Source organism: Thermomyces lanuginosus (genome assembly GCF_041956635.1).
Source record: "Thermomyces lanuginosus strain ATCC 200065 unplaced genomic scaffold VTN49scaffold_22, whole genome shotgun sequence".
In the NCBI taxonomy this organism is placed as follows: Eukaryota; Fungi; Ascomycota; class Eurotiomycetes; order Eurotiales; family Trichocomaceae; genus Thermomyces; species Thermomyces lanuginosus.
In genome coordinates this window covers 1,044,847-1,061,856 of record NW_027192356.1, presented here as the reverse complement: position 1 = coordinate 1,061,856, position 17,010 = coordinate 1,044,847, and the positions used below count along the sequence as shown (strand labels likewise).

At 53.0% G+C, this 17,010-nt stretch overlaps 5 protein-coding genes across 5 annotated transcripts, besides 2 other annotated features; 2 read left to right on the top strand and 3 right to left on the bottom strand.

Annotated features, from left to right (window-relative positions):
- Nucleotides 1-395: 395 nt before the first annotated feature.
- Nucleotides 396-1,211, bottom strand: VTN49DRAFT_1336 (uncharacterized protein; the record flags this gene model as incomplete). The annotated part of the gene is made up of 1 exon (XM_069408939.1): nucleotides 396-1,211. One exon carries the CDS (start codon nucleotides 1,209-1,211, stop codon nucleotides 396-398), a length of 816 nt encoding a protein of 271 aa, XP_069270375.1.
- Nucleotides 1,212-1,853: 642 nt separating this feature from the next.
- On the bottom strand, nucleotides 1,854-5,707 carry VTN49DRAFT_1335 (uncharacterized protein; the record flags this gene model as incomplete). Its single annotated transcript, XM_069408938.1, has 3 exons — nucleotides 1,854-2,551; nucleotides 2,604-5,212; nucleotides 5,295-5,707. The coding sequence occupies 3 exons, from the start codon at nucleotides 5,705-5,707 to the stop codon at nucleotides 1,854-1,856; spliced, it is 3,720 nt and encodes a 1,239-aa protein (XP_069270374.1).
- Nucleotides 5,708-7,166: 1,459 nt separating this feature from the next.
- VTN49DRAFT_1334 (uncharacterized protein) lies at nucleotides 7,167-8,922 on the top strand (the record flags this gene model as incomplete). Its single annotated transcript, XM_069408937.1, has 3 exons — nucleotides 7,167-7,190; nucleotides 7,241-7,366; nucleotides 7,414-8,922. The coding sequence occupies 3 exons, from the start codon at nucleotides 7,167-7,169 to the stop codon at nucleotides 8,920-8,922; spliced, it is 1,659 nt and encodes a 552-aa protein (XP_069270373.1).
- Nucleotides 8,923-9,687: 765 nt separating this feature from the next.
- On the top strand, nucleotides 9,688-12,027 carry VTN49DRAFT_1333 (uncharacterized protein; the record flags this gene model as incomplete). Its single annotated transcript, XM_069408936.1, has 2 exons — nucleotides 9,688-10,609; nucleotides 10,661-12,027. The coding sequence occupies 2 exons, from the start codon at nucleotides 9,688-9,690 to the stop codon at nucleotides 12,025-12,027; spliced, it is 2,289 nt and encodes a 762-aa protein (XP_069270372.1).
- Nucleotides 12,028-13,416: 1,389 nt separating this feature from the next.
- Nucleotides 13,417-13,468: a sequence feature (Short protein (VTN49DRAFT_1332, KAL1995145.1) was converted to a misc_feature.).
- Nucleotides 13,469-13,530: 62 nt separating this feature from the next.
- Nucleotides 13,531-13,559: a sequence feature (Short protein (VTN49DRAFT_1332, KAL1995145.1) was converted to a misc_feature.).
- Nucleotides 13,560-14,135: 576 nt separating this feature from the next.
- Nucleotides 14,136-16,212, bottom strand: VTN49DRAFT_1331 (uncharacterized protein; the record flags this gene model as incomplete). Its single annotated transcript, XM_069408935.1, has 2 exons — nucleotides 14,136-15,227; nucleotides 15,280-16,212. 2 exons carry the CDS (start codon nucleotides 16,210-16,212, stop codon nucleotides 14,136-14,138), a joined length of 2,025 nt encoding a protein of 674 aa, XP_069270371.1.
- Between the last annotated feature and the right edge of the window lie 798 nt (nucleotides 16,213-17,010).

The following is a 17,010-nucleotide window of genomic DNA, read 5'->3' as shown; positions in this document are numbered from 1 at the left end:
CGAGTACCCTCGTGATCCGTTGGGGCCACGAAATGCTCGTCAGACTCCATCTTCCCGACTTATCCAATGGACGATGATGGGCCATGATGACGAGATATCCGGCGCGACATACTCCGGACAAGCGATATAATCGTGATATCGAGTAACAATACTCGTCCAGAAGGAAGCGTCCCTAGTAGGAACCGCCATGCCATCGTGAAGAGGAAAGGAACTCAAAGACAAATTCAAGATTATCTCTTTCTCTCTCGCTCGCCCCGGCAATTTGTCAGAACTGGCCCGACAAGGCTCATCGCGCATTCATCTGAAACTTTTCCCGAATGGCCAACGGGTCGGTGTCACCGTGACTGATCGTCATGAAAGTAAAACTTCACCAAGGAGAATTCTGGTTTGGCCAGTCACTTGCCCGTGTCCTTGGAACTCCCGCCCGCCGAAGAAGAACCCGCCGTAGTAACGACCGTATTCGCTTCATGATTATGCCTCGCCTCGGGAACGGAGACCACCCAATCCGACCCCGTCTTCGTCCGAATCAGCAACAAAAACGGACACCCAATCTTCCTCGTTCGTCGCTGTCTCTTTGCTGGAGGGGCCGAAGCAGAACCAGACCCGGACTCGTCCTTTCCTTTATTACTACTAACATTATCGTTATCGTTGTTATTAGTTTCGGCGGCGTTGTTGTTGTCGTTGCTGTTGTTGCTGTTTTTGTTGTTATTGTTGCTCCGCCGCGGAACCCCTCCACGATCGCAGTTCATATACACCGTACTCCGTTGCCCCTTGCCTTTATGTCTCGTGCTGCGACGGATGACGACACCGTAGCGGTGGTTGCGCGCCCATGTTTTCGCATATTCAATTGCTTCTGCGCGTGAAGGAAAGACGCGTTCGGGAGGTGGGGAGAGAGGTGCGTCATTGTCGTTGTTGTGCACGCTGGTATTAGTAGCAGTAGGAGTACTCGTAGTATTATTATTCGTGCTTGCAGAGTGCGATTTTTGTTGCTGTTCTTGTTGCTTTTGCTGCTCAGATTGCTCAGCATTCCCGGAATTCCGAGCTGGTACTGGAGCTGCTGGAGCTGTCTCGCGCTTTTCGGAGGCGGTGGTGGCCGCCGAGCCAGTCACTGCCAGTGGTGCTGGTGGTGGTGCGTCGACGCGTCCTCCCCGTTCCGACCCCGATTTCTCAGCAGCACCGTGATGTTCCGCTTTTGCGCTTTTGCTTGCCATGGCGAATGAATTCAATTCCAACAGAATGTTTAGATCTCGTCCCAGAGACCGGCGGATATTGTGCAGAAATGGGTGGCTGCACTCAAAATGCACACCGACCTTTCCAGAATGCACACCGCCCCTGGTTACGTAACTGACTTTAACTTCTTCGGAAACGTATTAATTGTAATTCTTGTTGCTCACATGACTACGCTAAACCTGAATAAGCAGTTAAGCTGGTAAGCTCATTGGGGGTGTGCGCTTCGCCCATACCCATACGCCTCCTCCAAGACCAACAACTTCCAAGTCAACAGGACAGAGGATAAGATGTATTGTTCAATGCCTTTGGAAAGAAAGGGAAATGAACACGAATGAAATGCTGCTGGCACACAAGGGAAAAAAAAAAAAAAACCGACGATCCCAACAGCGATCACAAGGAAACAAAGAAACAAAGAGAGCGCTACCCCCCATACATAGTAGTCACGGCAAAGGAAAAGGGTCTAAAGAACGATGTTTGTAAGAAATTGAAAACAAGAAGCCGAAAAAGGAAGTGCATGAATGAATCAAAATCTCAAGAAATCCATCTAGCCCTGATGGATTAGGAGAAGGTTAGTATACAAGATGGGAAATACAACATTCCCAGAAACAAGAACTACTGCGTTGCTATCGCTTCTGCCGCTCATCCACGATGCGCTGCAAAAGATCCAACCGCTCACGCGTGATCCGAATAGCGTGCTCCATCTCCCGGTCAGAGATGTGCTCCTCAGCAAGCCGCGATGCAATGTCCTTGCTGTGCTGGCGTTGGCGGCGGCTGAGTTGCCGAGCGAGAGGCTCCTGCAGATTGCCCCCAGTAGGGAAATTGAGTCCATCGATGCCCACTCTTTCTTCTAGCCAGTTCCACAGTTCAGTCTCCTCGTGCCGCCACATCTCCTCGTATGCGGCCAGGCGCTGAGAGCTTGTTAAACCACCGTAGCGTACGTCTGATGAGAGCATGGCCGGCCCACGGGAGCCGAGAACATTGGTGTAGATCACAACAAGCAGAAGTACGATAACACCAACGGCAACATACGAGTTCCAGAATGGCTTGAATACGCCAACCACGGCGTTCAGATGGCGGTGGAGCGGGGCAAAAACACCCCAACTCTCGGCCTCCCGTCTTGTCGCTTCTAGTTTGGCGTTGGCCACCGCCGCCGCTGCTGCTGCCGCAGTTTCACCATTGGCTCCGGCTTTCTTGCGGCGAACTTTACCCGCCTTGGTAGTCTTCGCGCCGGCGGCTGGCTTGCTCAGCGCAGCCTTGAGACTTCGCACAAGATCGTTGCCGAAACTGGTCTGTCCGTCAATGGCTCCTTTTTCGATAGCATCTGCACACAATGAGTCTATATGCACATTGAACTTGTCTGGCTGGGTACTCACTCTTCAGCCAACTCTTCGTCGACCATTCGATTGTACATGTCATCAAGAAGCGAGTATGGTTATTGGCAGCCCACGTGAACAGATACTTGGTCTTCACAACGAAGCCATTTCCACTGGGCACGTCCGGCGTTTGGGTCGCAAGTGTCACCAGCACCGCCTTGTCCAGGTCAAGCAAGTCAAGAGTTTCCGAGCTGATGCATTTGGTCTGCTTTGGCCCGATGGAGGAGTTCAACGGCTTGATGTACGAGTATTGCCGGGTCTTGTTTTCGTTCGTGAGGCCCTTCTTATCGTCCTCGAATTGCAGATCCGTAGCCTTCTGGTCCTCCACTAAAAATTTAGACATGAAGGCGCCCGATGCTGGCCCAAACACCATGCTGTAGACTTTGCCCAGAGGTGCTGGGACGATGTCGTCCTTGACAACTTTCTCATACCGTCCGGACGGATCGGTGAAGTCCGTCGGGGCATGAGTGGCGGGACCTGGGAAACTATCTCCTGCGTCCCCCCCATTACCACCAGTGTTTCCATCGCCTTTGTCCGCTGCGGCCATTGAAGCGGCCATAGGCGCCGATGTTTGTCCACCATTCCCGAGGCCAGACCCTTTTCTGCTGAGAGGATGACTCGAATCAGCGGCTTCACTGCCCACGAAACTGCCATCGCCTCCGTCATCCATGGCGTCTACATCCTCCTCTTCATCCTCATCATAAATCTCATCGACGTCATCCCCGGACTCGCTACCTGCATCGCTTTCGTCCGCTTTCTCTGTCTTATCACCATGGCCATCGTCGATCCGCACACCGTTAACATAGCTCCTCAGCTGAGGGTGATTGATCTTCCAGATGTTGATCATCAGGTCATATGTCGCATCCCGACTCAGAAGACTCCGGAAAGTATGACGCGCATGCTGGGTCTGGATTGCGATTGCATTGGGAAACACCATTGCAGTGCTCTCCTTCTCAATCGCGACAATCTCATCAAAACTGATCACGAGAGTGGTCACCCAGCCCAAGATGTTACTGAAGAAACAGATGTGGCCTTCGGAGATGTAGATACGACCTGCAAGAATGATTTCCCGCTGGAGAGCGCAGCTATAGTCGTCAATCAAATAGTCATCTTCTGGCACGCTGCGGAATAGCTGATGGAAATCTCGATTGCGCTTCTTGCTGGCCACAGCAAAACCGGTAAGCCGAGGAATACTGGCGCCGGCTGAGGTAGCTAACGCGCTCATGGATACTGATCCCATTCCAAGGCCAGCGCCCACAAGCGAGGCAGTGGTTGCTGAGGATCCACGATGACGACGGCCAAGGCGACTTCGAACGCTGCCCGCGCGTTTGCGGCCATCTGTCTCGCCTTCCGCAGGGTGGCCATTGGACGGGGTCTGATCTCCGCTTGTCTCTCTGGATATCGAAGCGCCAGGGCCAGCATCTATGCCCGAATCCTCGGGAGTCCCCGTGGCAGCAGATCCAGAATTCTGGGACGACCTCTCGAACGCCATCAACACTGCCTTTGCTGCCCGTTGATCTTCAAGGCGTGCCGACAACTCATCATTGCGTGCCGTTACACTACTAGAGCGTCCTGGTCGGCCGATGCCGACTCCATCTTTTGTCTCAACGATCTTGCCGGCAGGGTCATCGGTATCGAAGCTGCCACTACCAGGCTCCTTCTGCGCTTGACCATTGACCGGTTGTGCTGCGCCATCAACAGCACCATCAACCGATTCACTCGCCTGTGCGCCGTTACGATTCTTGTTCTGTGCACCCAAACTATTGCTGATGCTGGACGCAGCATTCTGCGCTGCAGAAAACACTGTAGAAAAGAACCCACTCTGATTCGCAGAGGGAGTCCGTGGTGCACTCGTCCGGGATTCCTCCGATGTTGGAGTCAAGGTAGTTGTGTGTGAGAGTTTGGTGGGAGAATGAACGGAGGCTTCGGCGGAGCGCACGCGACGATGCGAGATCATGTTCCCGGATGGACTCACCACCACGCCCGGCGGATAGGATTCCGAGTTGCGGCCGGTGATAGAATCGGGGGACTCAGTAAATTCTTTCGCGAAAACATGCCGATTGTCGCCAGGAGTCTGTATTGAGACCGTCAAGGCCTCAGCTGGCTTTCTGGGTGGAGGAGTACTTAGAGGATCGGCGTCGGCAGAATCGACGATGATGGGTTCAGGCAGAGGGGGCGGTGGGCTCTCTTCTCGTTTTGCTGCCAGCTTTTCTGACAAGCTACTCCGCCGACTCGATGGCCTTCGCAGGCCATGCCCTCGGCTACTAGATGACCGCGATGAGGCGCGATCCGGACTGACGCTGGGGCTCTTCTTGCTTTGAGGTCGGAAGGCATCCCTCAGCCGTCTTGCTGGAGACACGCCTCTCTTTCCTGAGCCGCTCGTGGATAGAAATTCGGCCGAGGCTGGTGTAGTCGCCGCAGGAGCAACGCTCAGAAATTGAGGGGCCGACTCCGAACCGGACACGCTATGCCGTCGTGATGGCGACTTAGAAGATCCTCGTGTGTGGCTGGCCCCATCTTCATCATCAACTACGATTGTGGTTGTAATCAATGGTGAGCTGGTAGCTGCTAATCCTTTACGAGAGTCACGAGACGCAAGCGACGGCGGCCTGCACAGCAATGATGAGTGAGCATGTGCAAGTAGGAATGAAGGACAGCTAGCATGTCCTCTAGTTATATGCGAAAACCTACCTATCTGGTTCCGAATCGTCTGTCAGGCTCGCCGGTCTGCTCGGCTTGTCCAGCGCCTTCTGGCTTCCACTGGCCGATGATCCCGAGCCGGGAACGTCCTCCGGCGGTGGCGAAGTTTTGCCATTGCGATTCTGGCCAAAAGCTGCGTCCACGGATATTTTGCCTGACTTCTTCCTCCGTCGACTGCCCAGCAGCTTCGCCAGTCGTCTGGGAGAATCCTCCGTCACCACTCCTGCGCTGGTCGCTGGCCGTCTCTCAGACGGATCCACCGGTGATGTGTCATTGCTCCGATTCGAAGTCGCCGCACTGTCGATATCCTTGCCCAAGGATGTTTGGCTTCGACTTGGGCGCGACAATACCTTCTTGAGACCGGATGGGGGTGGTGTGTCCAAGGAGTCTGCTGCGCCATCCATCGATCCTGGTTCCACCCACACACACGGAGGGCTCGTTAGCGGATTCGGTGGCGATTCATGCGCTCAAGTACATTGACGATTGAGCGTTGAATTGAGCGCAAAGCTCACACCGGGCCGCAACGGAGAGGGAAATGGGGAGGGTTCCGACCGGAGTCAATGCAATGGCCGAAATGTAGGTGAACGTTGTCTATATTCTGGCGACAAACACCAAGCGATCGGCCGAAGCGCACACGAGCATATCCAGAAGATGTCTATTTTACCTGATTGCGGCTGAACAAGGCGAATCGAGGGACAATTTGGAGGGGGGGCTATCGCTGTCTACCTTGCAAGCGTAACAGGGCTGGGCGGCGCTTCCAGTCCGCCCAGTCTCCGGTCGCAAATGGACCAACTCCTTATTCGAGCTTTCCGAATAAAGTTAGATCAAAATCTCACGCTAGACTAGAAATGATTTAGCGCCGGCTGTCGGGCAAACGTTCGCCGCCATGCTTGAGGCTTAGTTACAACGTACTGCCAGAGAGCTTCCCCAGACTCTCTCTCCAACTGACACTGCCGCACTTTTGCTGAGAGATCTACTACAGTAATGAGCCTGCTGAGCCCTGCTGCAGATCTTCAACAGTGTCCTCTGCCTTTTCTTCTACATGTTTTCGATTCCGTCGCTTGGCCGATCAAAAGCATGCCGGATAGGAATACGGAGTACTCCGTAGTCATGGACGGAAGTGTAAAAACAGTCTCCAGACCTCTGAGACTGTCTGGCTCGCCCGATTGGAACCAACTCGTCTTCCTCTCCATGCTGTTCTTTGATGACTCTGTTAGGATCTTGTGGCTCATTCGTGCCAACGAATTGGAAGCGCCCGGATTGCCACTACCTGCGTCATCGGCGGCTCAGCTTCTGCGGAGATTTCGGCGGCTCAATTCTTATGTCCATCAAATACGAAGCCATTTCCCGATACCGTCATCAGCGGTTGACGAATCTGTCCGTCGTCTTCATTTTGTGCATTATACTCCATAGTCCAAAGTAGTAGTATTCGAATGCAACTTGATCACCGTCAGGGTCTACGAGTACGGAGAACTCGGACCCCGTTCCACGGGTCCAGAAGTCCAGACCCAAAGCTCCATATCCCAAGCTCTCAAAGTCACATGATCGGCGTCATTGACACCTCAGGCACGTGGAGAATCGTAAAGCTACCTCAAAACCATATCCAGCGAGAAACTCGATTCTCGAATTCGGTGCCGCGTAGTGTCGTCGACCACCAACAAATGTTGTCCCCTTCGTAGCTTACGCCAAAAGCTCGAAACCACGCGGCTCACAATTGCCCGACAGGAATGAGTCCGCATTTCTGTGCCAGCCCGATCGCGAGGAGAGCGACCCCGCCCTCCGTTCCTGAAGTTTAATATTGGTTCGCATATCCTCCAACGCTGCTATTTCGGCACCAGACCATTCAACGCCTAGGCGGTAGACATGGAAGCGGTTCCCCTGACCTTGGTATTTTCCAAGCTACGCCTTTGAAGAGATGGGCGCTGACTGCCAGCCAGGCGCATACCCACGCTCGCAATGCGGTTCTGGAAACGCGCAAATCAAACCCAGTCGCCGCGAGTGAAGAGCACGACCTGGCTGCGGGAGAGTTCGCAACCGCAGCCCAGCACTGCTCTGATCTTTATGTAAGATGAGCATGCGATGCGGGCAGGAAAGGCGCTAATTTTCCCAGGCGCGCCGCACGCTACAGCTTCTTGAGCAGGAGCACAAGCGACTAGCCGCAGTACTTCGCTCACAGCATGAGAACCCTCCGAGCGTTGTAACTGAACCTGCTCACGCACAAACCCCATCATCTCCGTCCTTGTCACGAGACGCGCAGGCATCCGTTCCAACGAAATCTGCAGCTCCCGTGAACTCATCCAACCCGCAACAGGTTCCTCCTCGGTTGCCGGACAGTAGTCGCCAACTGCAGAGAGATACCTCATCCATCGCCAGCAACCTAGCATCGGCGAGAGGCATTCCGTCACAGCCTCGTCGAGCATCCCCTGCTTCTCCTTTTGTATCTGCGCAGCATGCTGGCGCCCAAATTGCAGACTCCGCCGGCCGGGTCAAAATTGGGGAATCTCGGACTCGAGATATTAATGTACAAAATATGCGAGATCGCGCTAGTCAGCGCGGTTCCGCTACAAAGCAACCATGGTCACCACCGACCACTGGCCTGAGCGAGACGACGTCTCGCCAGCACGAACCCTTGGACGGGCAGGAACGTGGGAACCGCAGGAGTCGGCTGCCGACGTCGGACGAGCCGTTTCAGCGTTTCTACTCCACATTTGGCGGCCTAATTTCGAAGATCTCGGCTCCGCTGGCCTTTGCGGGCCTTCCGTTGGGAGCGGATTCCGAGTCTCCTCGCCAAAAAGCCCTTGCCGAGACTAAAGTCGACCGCCATCACGCTACACCCGAGCGTTCCAGTCTTCCTTCTGACCCAGACATCAATAAAATTTTCTCTAAGGCTGCCCTAAGGGCAATCAGGGACGCAAATGGGGGCATGCCCAGCAACGCTACAGAGTCCTTCTACGTGGTCCCTACCACGGGAGGAACGGTTTCGTATGCAAGCATCCTGTCCCGGGCCGACAAGGAGACTCGACGAAACAGCACCGAGGACGGAGCCGATGAAGACTTCGTGGATGCCCGTGAAACGCCACCGTCACCGGAGATGCTTCACAGCCTTAGCGGAGCCAAGGCTAAAACTGGCCACGACAGAAGTACAAAGACATTGGAAGAATTGCAGATGGAGAACGAGGCCCTCCGACAGCTAACCGACACGCTATCCAAACGCCTCCACATGTGGGAAGTCAATGCTCAGTCATCTTCCGTTGCACTGCAACAGTCTCTCCGAGCGATGCATCATCACCAGGCCGTCGCTCCGGCCACTTCTTCAGCGGCGTCAGCCTCCCAGGCAGAGAGCGAGCGGCGCCTCCGTGAAATGGAGGAGCAGCTGCGTCGCCGGGAACGCGAAATCGAGCGCGTGTCCCGCGAGAACGAGAAACTCAAAGCGACATTGGGGAAATACCGCGATCGCTGGGAAAAACTCAAGGAAGGAGCGAAAACACGCAGGAATACGGAGGGTGCGGCAGCGAAGAACAACCAAGGCACTCCCGTTACCAAACCGGAGAGCGAACCCACAACTCCTGCCAACGAAACTCCCGAGCCAGCAAACAGAAATGAAGGTGCGGAGATATGATGGGAGCGTCCCTCGTTGATGGCATTCAGGGTTTGGGTATTCGACGACAGAATGGTTCCGGTGTTTGATACCCGAAAAATTTTTCATTTCGTGGCATATGATGTATTTAATGATTCTGCTATTTGGGGTACATATACCAGAGACTTGAACTAATGAATGAGACTGCCGGATCCTTTTCGGCCGAAGATTTCTGGACAGGACAAGCCAGTTGGCGTTTATAAGCCCCAGCCACTAATAACCCAGTTACAAAGTGTTCTTAGTAAGCACTAGTATATCTCTGTTTTATGGTTATCCTCTCTCGCAACCGTTCTGACCCAGAAACCAGACAATTGAATCTTTAGCGAGTCCAGCCTGGCGCTTCCAGCTATATTCTAACGCCTTTTCCTCATCCTCTTGATAATACTGTAATTAGGAGAGCGATTCCATTGTGAATACGCTCCTAATCGCTGCAGGGTTTAACCCCGCCATGGTCAGGTGAACAGTGTCGCGTTATTCTGACGATCTCCCGCGCTCCAACGCTGCAGACCGCTCATAGCTCCGAAGCACGATTCTGTGCCTCAAAATTTTGGAGTGCGGCGTACGGGATACTTTGCAACCGCCGGTTGGAGACTCGCCGGTTTGACGGGAAAGGATATCCGGCAGCCTAGGTTGAGATCACCATGTGGCCCCGTCGAGTAAAGTTCGGACCGGTTCAGGCTTGATTATCCTTTGGGATTTTCGCTCTCTGGCCGACGCCATCGTCCCCAGCGAGCAAGCAAATACACGATGGAGAGTCTCGAAACAGGCCCATCGCTCGTCCTCATGAACGCGTTGCCCCCTGTCGCCTCCCAAACATTGGCCCCATTTTTCGACGATCGGCCTGATGGTCAACATGACGACTCCGGGAATCAGCGATGGTCCTCGTTTATTGGCATTATAACAGCCATCGCAGGGAATATCCTGATTTCTTTTGCACTCAACATCCAGCGATATGCCCATATCCGCATTGAACGGCAGGCGGAGGGGGAACGACTCCGTCTGTCTGCACGAAGACGAATGTCGTCGAGTTGGTACGGGTCAATTGACGAGCCATATCGGGATGATCCGGAGCCTGCGACAGAGTGGCTAGAAGCAGCCCCGTCAGCACGGCAGGAAGAAGCGCGGGCGCTCCCTGGCGTACAGAGGGGTGTGCACTATGAGGACGACGACGAGGACGCCATGGGGTACGATCGCGACCTGCAGCAGTCCCTGAGCTCAGATCGAACGGTGAAACCGCCTCTCCAGATGCGTGGCCGCACGAGTTACCTCCGATCTCCGTACTGGTGGGCGGGCATTGTGCTGATGACGCTGGGGGAGATGGGCAATTTCCTAGCCTATGGTTTCGCACCAGCGTCGATTGTCTCTCCGCTGGGTGTCGTAGCGTTGATCTCGAACTGCGTGATTGCCCCATGCATGCTCAAGGAACAGTTCCGGAAACGTGATTTCTGGGGCGTGTGCATCGCCATCGCCGGTGCGGTTATTGTTGTGCTAAGTGCAAAGACCAAAGAAGCCAAGTTTGGACCCCACGATATTTGGGTAATGATCACACAATGGGAGTTCGAGCTGTACATGGGAATAACGGCTGTACTTATTGTGACGCTCATGTCGCTGAGCTGGGAGTACGGTGGTCGTACGATTCTCATTGACTTGGGATTGGTTGGCCTGTTTGGTAAGCCTTCCCCGAGTGTAGATTGCCACATCACTGCTGACTCGGGAGTAGGAGGATACACCGCTCTTGCAACCAAAGGCGTATCATCGTTGCTTTCGTTTACTTTGTGGCATGTGATTACATTTCCCATCACATATTTACTAGTCGCCGTTCTTGTCCTTAGTGCGTTGATGCAGATCCGCTACATCAATCGCGCCCTGCAGCGATTTGACTCTACTCAGGTCATTCCTACGCAGTTTGTGTTGTTCACGTTGTCTGTAATCATTGGAAGCGCAGTTCTTTACCGCGATTTTGAGTCAACTACGGCAGCTCAGGCCGGAAAGTTCGTTGGAGGATGCTGCTTGACGTTCCTTGGGGTCTATCTGATCACCAGTGGTCGTTCCCGTGGTGGTGATGATGATGACTATTCAGGGAGTGAAGTGGACGAGGAGGAGACAGTTGGATTGATGCGAGGCGAGCAATACTGTGATAGCCCTGAAAGCGGCCGACCCGTGCAGAAGCATAGACCTCCCATTGCTGGAGTTTCATCGCCAGAGTCGCTCGCAAGCGGGAACGAGGACAACCTTACCACGCCCAAGGGACTTCTCTCGCCGGAGGCGTCTGACCGCGAGGAATCGATCTCGGACGAATCCTTGACGCACGAACTGGAGGGTACACCGTCACGGCCACATTCCCTAATCCTCAATCCCTGGGCTTCACCTGAAAGCGGGGCGAGAGCAGGCGCCTCAGATCCGGTCTTGTCGACGGCGGTGACGGAAGCTACTACAGCCGAGCAACCCGGCCCTGCTGCAGAGGTGCCCGCAGTCGAATTATGTTTTCCTACGGCACCCGGAACGGAAAATGTGACGCCTGTGGGCAGTGTGACACCAAGGCGATCACAGCGATCTCTCGATGTCGCCGTCGAGTTCGACTCCCCTGAACGACGACGCGATACTCCACAACAACAACAAAACACTTCACCGACCAACTCACGACAGTCGCTCACGTCGCGACTGGCACCTGGTCCTCTTATCCCACCAATATCCTCCACTCTTTCCGCCGTCGTTGCGGACTCCCTTCGCCGGGGTGAGGGAAGCCCACACCGGCACCACCGGCGGCACAACTCTGCGCGAGGAAAAAGCAGAACCACGTTTCCTGAGCATGAAGCGCGCGAGGCCATCGGGGATGACCCGACAGTTCGCGCTTCTAACCGACTAATAAGCCTCTTCGCAGGTGCATCGCGCACGCCACGACAAACTAACGACGAAACAGCGGTGACTCCGAGTGAAACGGACGATCCGTCAACCTCGTCACGACTGCGCAGTTTCAGCGACTCGCTAGGCGGACGCCTCCCGTGGCTGGATGCAGCGTTTCGGCGGACAGGGAAGACGCCAGGAACAGAGCCGGTACCGACGCCGGGACGTCATCAGCAGGAGTGAGCTGGAATAATCATTCCCCACGTTCGAGTTTCGGATCTGAGGTTGATATGCTGGAAGCAAGGAGGGTTTCTGCAATTTGCGTACCTATAATAATATATATATGTGAGCTGAGCGTTATCCATGAGATGACGTCTGTCCACGTCACGTATAAACATACATATCCCTGGGATAAATGAATAATCCATCTAATCCATCGATAAATATCAGGACTGATCTAGACATTACCTATTGTGGGACTCATCGGAGCCAAAACCTTCATGATGGCTTCATGAATAAGTTTAATGATCCAAGTGCAAAGGCGAAGCCCATGTCCATAATCTCGAACCTTCAACTTTCAGGAGGAACATACCGGACGCAAACGAGGCTCCTCGCTGTTCGCCAATGATATCAGTTCACAGTTCAGAGATCTTGCACTTCCAGGCCGACGGACGTCGCTGATCATGCCAACTATACCCTCAACCCTAGCCCTAACCATGATGATCCAGGTTCACCCGGCCGTGATGATCCTCCCCATCTCGTGTCCCGTTTTGCTTTGAATTCCTAAGGAGGTGATCAGTGAAGAATGGTAAAAGTCACCGACTGGAAAACGGACACGTATCTTATCTATGCTCAGAAAACTGCTTCCATCACCTGATAAAGATTCCGGAAGCCCTAAACATTGGAAAATTACCGGATTCGGTACCCTCGGTTGAAGCCCCGCCATTGATCCATCGAGAACAATACTAAGGTACCCTACTGCTTATTCCAGAGAACAATACTCCTCAAGGAGCCCACTACCTACCTATGTCGTTGCATGTATCTAGATTTCTAGAGGTGACTGAGGTTAATATAGCAATTCATTCAAAGCAAACAATTCATCCAAATTCTCTCCTGGCCTGGCTATCATGAGAACAATCCGATATGAGTTCCACTCTCCGTTCCGCAGAGCCAGAGGCGAGCATTCATCCCATGGAATGAGGTGGAAGCGGAGGATTCTGATGAATTGCATAGTTTGTGGATCTCCACGGCCAATATGGGATTATTCTATCAAGATTTGGGTCAAGATATACTATCGTTCGGCTACTACCTACTCGGTAGCTTTACTTTCATCTCTTGCCATATATTCTTTGTCTGAACTGGGACTCCCATCGACCTCTTTCCGGCGTGGTTGGGTAGCAGCTCAGAGACGGAAACGCCCACTGCCTGGGAATTAGACTCGGAAGAGCGGAGAATCGCCGAACGTGTGGTGATATTCCCCCAATTGAAACGCGTACTTACATTCCAGTCGGGCGATTTCTTGTGAGTTTGCATGTCGTGTCGCGTTTACGCATCGTTGTCGTGTCTCATGCCTCGACTGTCAACGTTCCAATGCCATTGACAACGTACATACAATACCAGGTTGATTTCAACATGGACCCCAAAGACCAAACTGAGCATATCGAGTCCACCGTCACGTGCGAAGGTAAGGCACTTTATATTTTACTGCGATCAATGGTGCACACATTGCTAACGATGAGTCGGTAGCCATTAGCGGTGGCTGCATGGTGATGTAATCAGAGAGACATATTATCAGATACGGCTCTTTTCTCTGTCCACGCATCAGCAACATCTTGGAGGGTCAAATTCCCTTCAAGAGGGAGGAAAAAAGAAACGGACAATGACCGTCTGTTCTTCATATTCAGCGACCCTCACTCTCGCCGTCGTTTACTTGATGCAAATCCAGTCCGTCTCTCTTCCATCTACCGAAATCGAGATGGAGAGAAACCGGAACGATCTATCAACAAAATCTTGATATTTATTCATTGATATATATTTGCATGTATTCGCTGTCGTGTGTGTTCATATGAGGCTTGGTTGTTGATGACCAGTTATGTGGTGACGATTTCTTCTCATTTGCGATGGGCTGGCTAGTGTTTCCCATCAATGATATCCTCCTCTGATCTGATGTACTATTTATTATTGGTATATGTAGTGATATTTTCTCGTGCATATTTTGATATCTTTTTAAGGATAGCATGAATCAGGAGATGTCTGGGGGTGTTACGTGGGAACACTATCTGATAGTCCCGCTACCAGCTTTAAATTATCAAGTACATTGATTGCTGGTAATCACGTCATTACATCAAGAGCTACACTGCTGTCCTCGCTTCAATCTCTGCGATCCTTGCTGCGGAGGCCCCGGTCAACTCCGGCTCCTCATCGTCATCGACATCGAGCACCTCGGCCGCCCGCTCCTCCACCTGCGCTAGAATCTGATACAGCAGACCGATGGCACGCGCCATCCCCGCCCGGCTCATCTCCGGACCCAGGGCCGCCTCGATCTCTCCGTCTCCGCCATTCTCGGAGAGATCCTCTTCAAATCGACGGCAGAGAGACCGTAGAGGTTCAAAGAACTTCCTGCGTAGAAACGCATGTGTCTTTCCAAGCTCGAGCTTGCCGCGCAGCTCTGGCGACGACAGCAGGAGGTAGTACAGGTTCAGCGCGGCGTGAACGGCGGGCGCGATACTCTGGGAGAAGCGCAGCCACGGCACGATGAGGCCAGAGGACAGATCGACAGATGAGAGCTCGGCGGCGTTGAACAGGAGCGGGACAAGCACATAAAAGAAATCCTTGTCGACGAAGATGCTTGCCTTTTCTTCACCCTTGATCGGCAACATCTCGTCCCTCAGCCAGCCTACTGCGCTCTCCCGCGCAAAATGCAATTCTTCATTCTCTAAGACGTGTCGAATCAGCTTGAATCGAGCAAGCTCAGATGGGTGACTGCGGACGATTATGCTTGGGATCCGGCGCAAGGCGTTGTAGCTCTGCATGTTGCTGCATGACGTTACTGCGAATGCAAAGTTTCGATATTGCTGCTCATCTTGCGGTTCTTCGATCTTTTCATGGGTCGAGATCACTGTGAGGGAGAGCAGAGCCTCCCGCAGCGCTTGCGGGTGCTCTAGGCTGGCTGCGTCTGCCGCGCTAGGAACACCTACGAAATTGGCAAAGATGGTAGCCAGATCTGGATACACTGGTATTCGCGTGCTCGTCGGTCGGGAAAAGAGAACATCACAAGTCAGTCGGGCGGCCAGCAATAGCAACGCTCCGTGCCGTTCCAGCGGCACATCGTCCGGTGATTTGGGCATCTCGTCAAAGTCGAGTTGTGGCGGACTGCCGTCCTGAGGCGTTGTAACAATTTGTAGCAGATCCTCATCTTTGAGGCCAAAATCACGAGATAGTGCCTACGCAAGGGTCAACAGGCTGGCTCCATTCCTTACCAAGGCTCATACATACCGTAATTCTCGAAACAATCAAATCCCGCTCTCTGAGATGCTCCTCTGTTGTATGAATATGTGTCTTCGACAGTTTGTTAGTTAGTGATGTAATATTATTCCCTAGCGTCTCTTGCAACCGCAATGTCCAGGATAAACCCGAATCAGTTGGCCCTGACAGGCTCAGGATGTAGGATTTCAACACCTCAATCAGTGCAAACTGAACCAGCTTCCGAACCATAGCCGCATCTTCATTAGATGTAGATTCGGTCTGCTCTTCCGCTTCCGGGTCCGGAGCGGAGGATTGGCGCACCTGAAAGACGCTCGAGTCACTCGTACCCCGCGGTGGCAGCGCGGGCCTTTTAGACGGAGACAGGTCTCGCAATAATGCCAACACCGCCGCTGTTGTTTCATCAGTCGGCATAGAGGTGTATGCTTCTAAGACAGCTTGTAGTGAAGTCGCAATAAAACGACTAGGGCGCTTGGTCTTGATCCGGCCGTGAAGAACGGAGAGCATCGCCACGAGGCTGTTGAATTGGAGCACATGAAGAGGCTGTGATGGCCGACTTCGAGCATGCGACTCAGGTTCAGAGGAGGCTTGTGCTCCAGCCTTTGAATCCCCCTTAGCACACTCATCGTGCTCATCATGCTTATCAGTGTCTTCATGCTGCGGTTCGAGCTTCATCAGGGCGTCGGCAACCCGCAGAATAACCTCTCTGGGGTTTCCAAGCCGTGCCACATCCTCGAGACACTCTTGGGACTCAGGTAACATGGGCAGCAGAAGCTGCACCAAGTCCCAGCCAATGTTTGTTGTGAGCGTCTCATCCTGCAGAAGTCGATGCAGAGTCGGGAGACGTGCGGGAGTCAATTGGTATTCCAAGAGTGTAAGGTATGTCAAATAGTCCGTCGCCGGTGGCAGAGCCTTGATTAGAGGGTCTTCCTCTTCGTGTCCCATGATTTTGTGCATCTGACGAGTCTGCTTTTATCCTCACCCAAGCTCTGGACAGCTTCGATGTGATGCCCCGCTTCAAAGTAAATATGACATCAACTGCTGTGGCAGAAACTTACCGCCTTTGCTCGACACGACAAATCGAGATTCCAAGCCGTGCGTTTACTATCAGGGATCAACCAGAATGGGTGAATTCCATTGCTGAGTGATATTCGGAATGTCGGGGCTCCTGTGGGCCATTGAATGCGTAAGCTCTGGGTCCAGATGGAGTCGTAAACAAACTGAATTGCCTAAGCACTAATCTCTTGGTATGGAAAAACGGCTCATGAAGCCCTAACTTCTTGTGTCGACGTGCAACGACCTTTCTGCTATGCTCAGAATGGTTGATAAGAGAAACGCTTGGAATTCGGAATTCCTTGGTGCACAAAGTCAACTATTACTCTTCGCCATTCAATGCATATACTTTCCTCAGGGGGTAGGGTTATGGCTGGTATATATGCACCACCCCTTTGGTCGGCAGTTGATCCATTACATGAGGATTGGAATCTCCCAGAGTACCAAACCATGTCCGTCAAAGTGCCACGACCTTTTTGGCTGAGACCCGCGATCAGTCACCTGCATTGAACATGTCGCGCTGGTCCATCTTATATGCAATCCTGCACTGGCTCTCTAACTGTATGTCAATCACACGAATAACGGGATAGCTTGTGTCCACGAAATTTCAGTCAATGTTCATGATGTTGACAAACACATGTCCATCCTCTTGATTGACCTATAGCCATGTCCATTTGACGCGATGCGGCG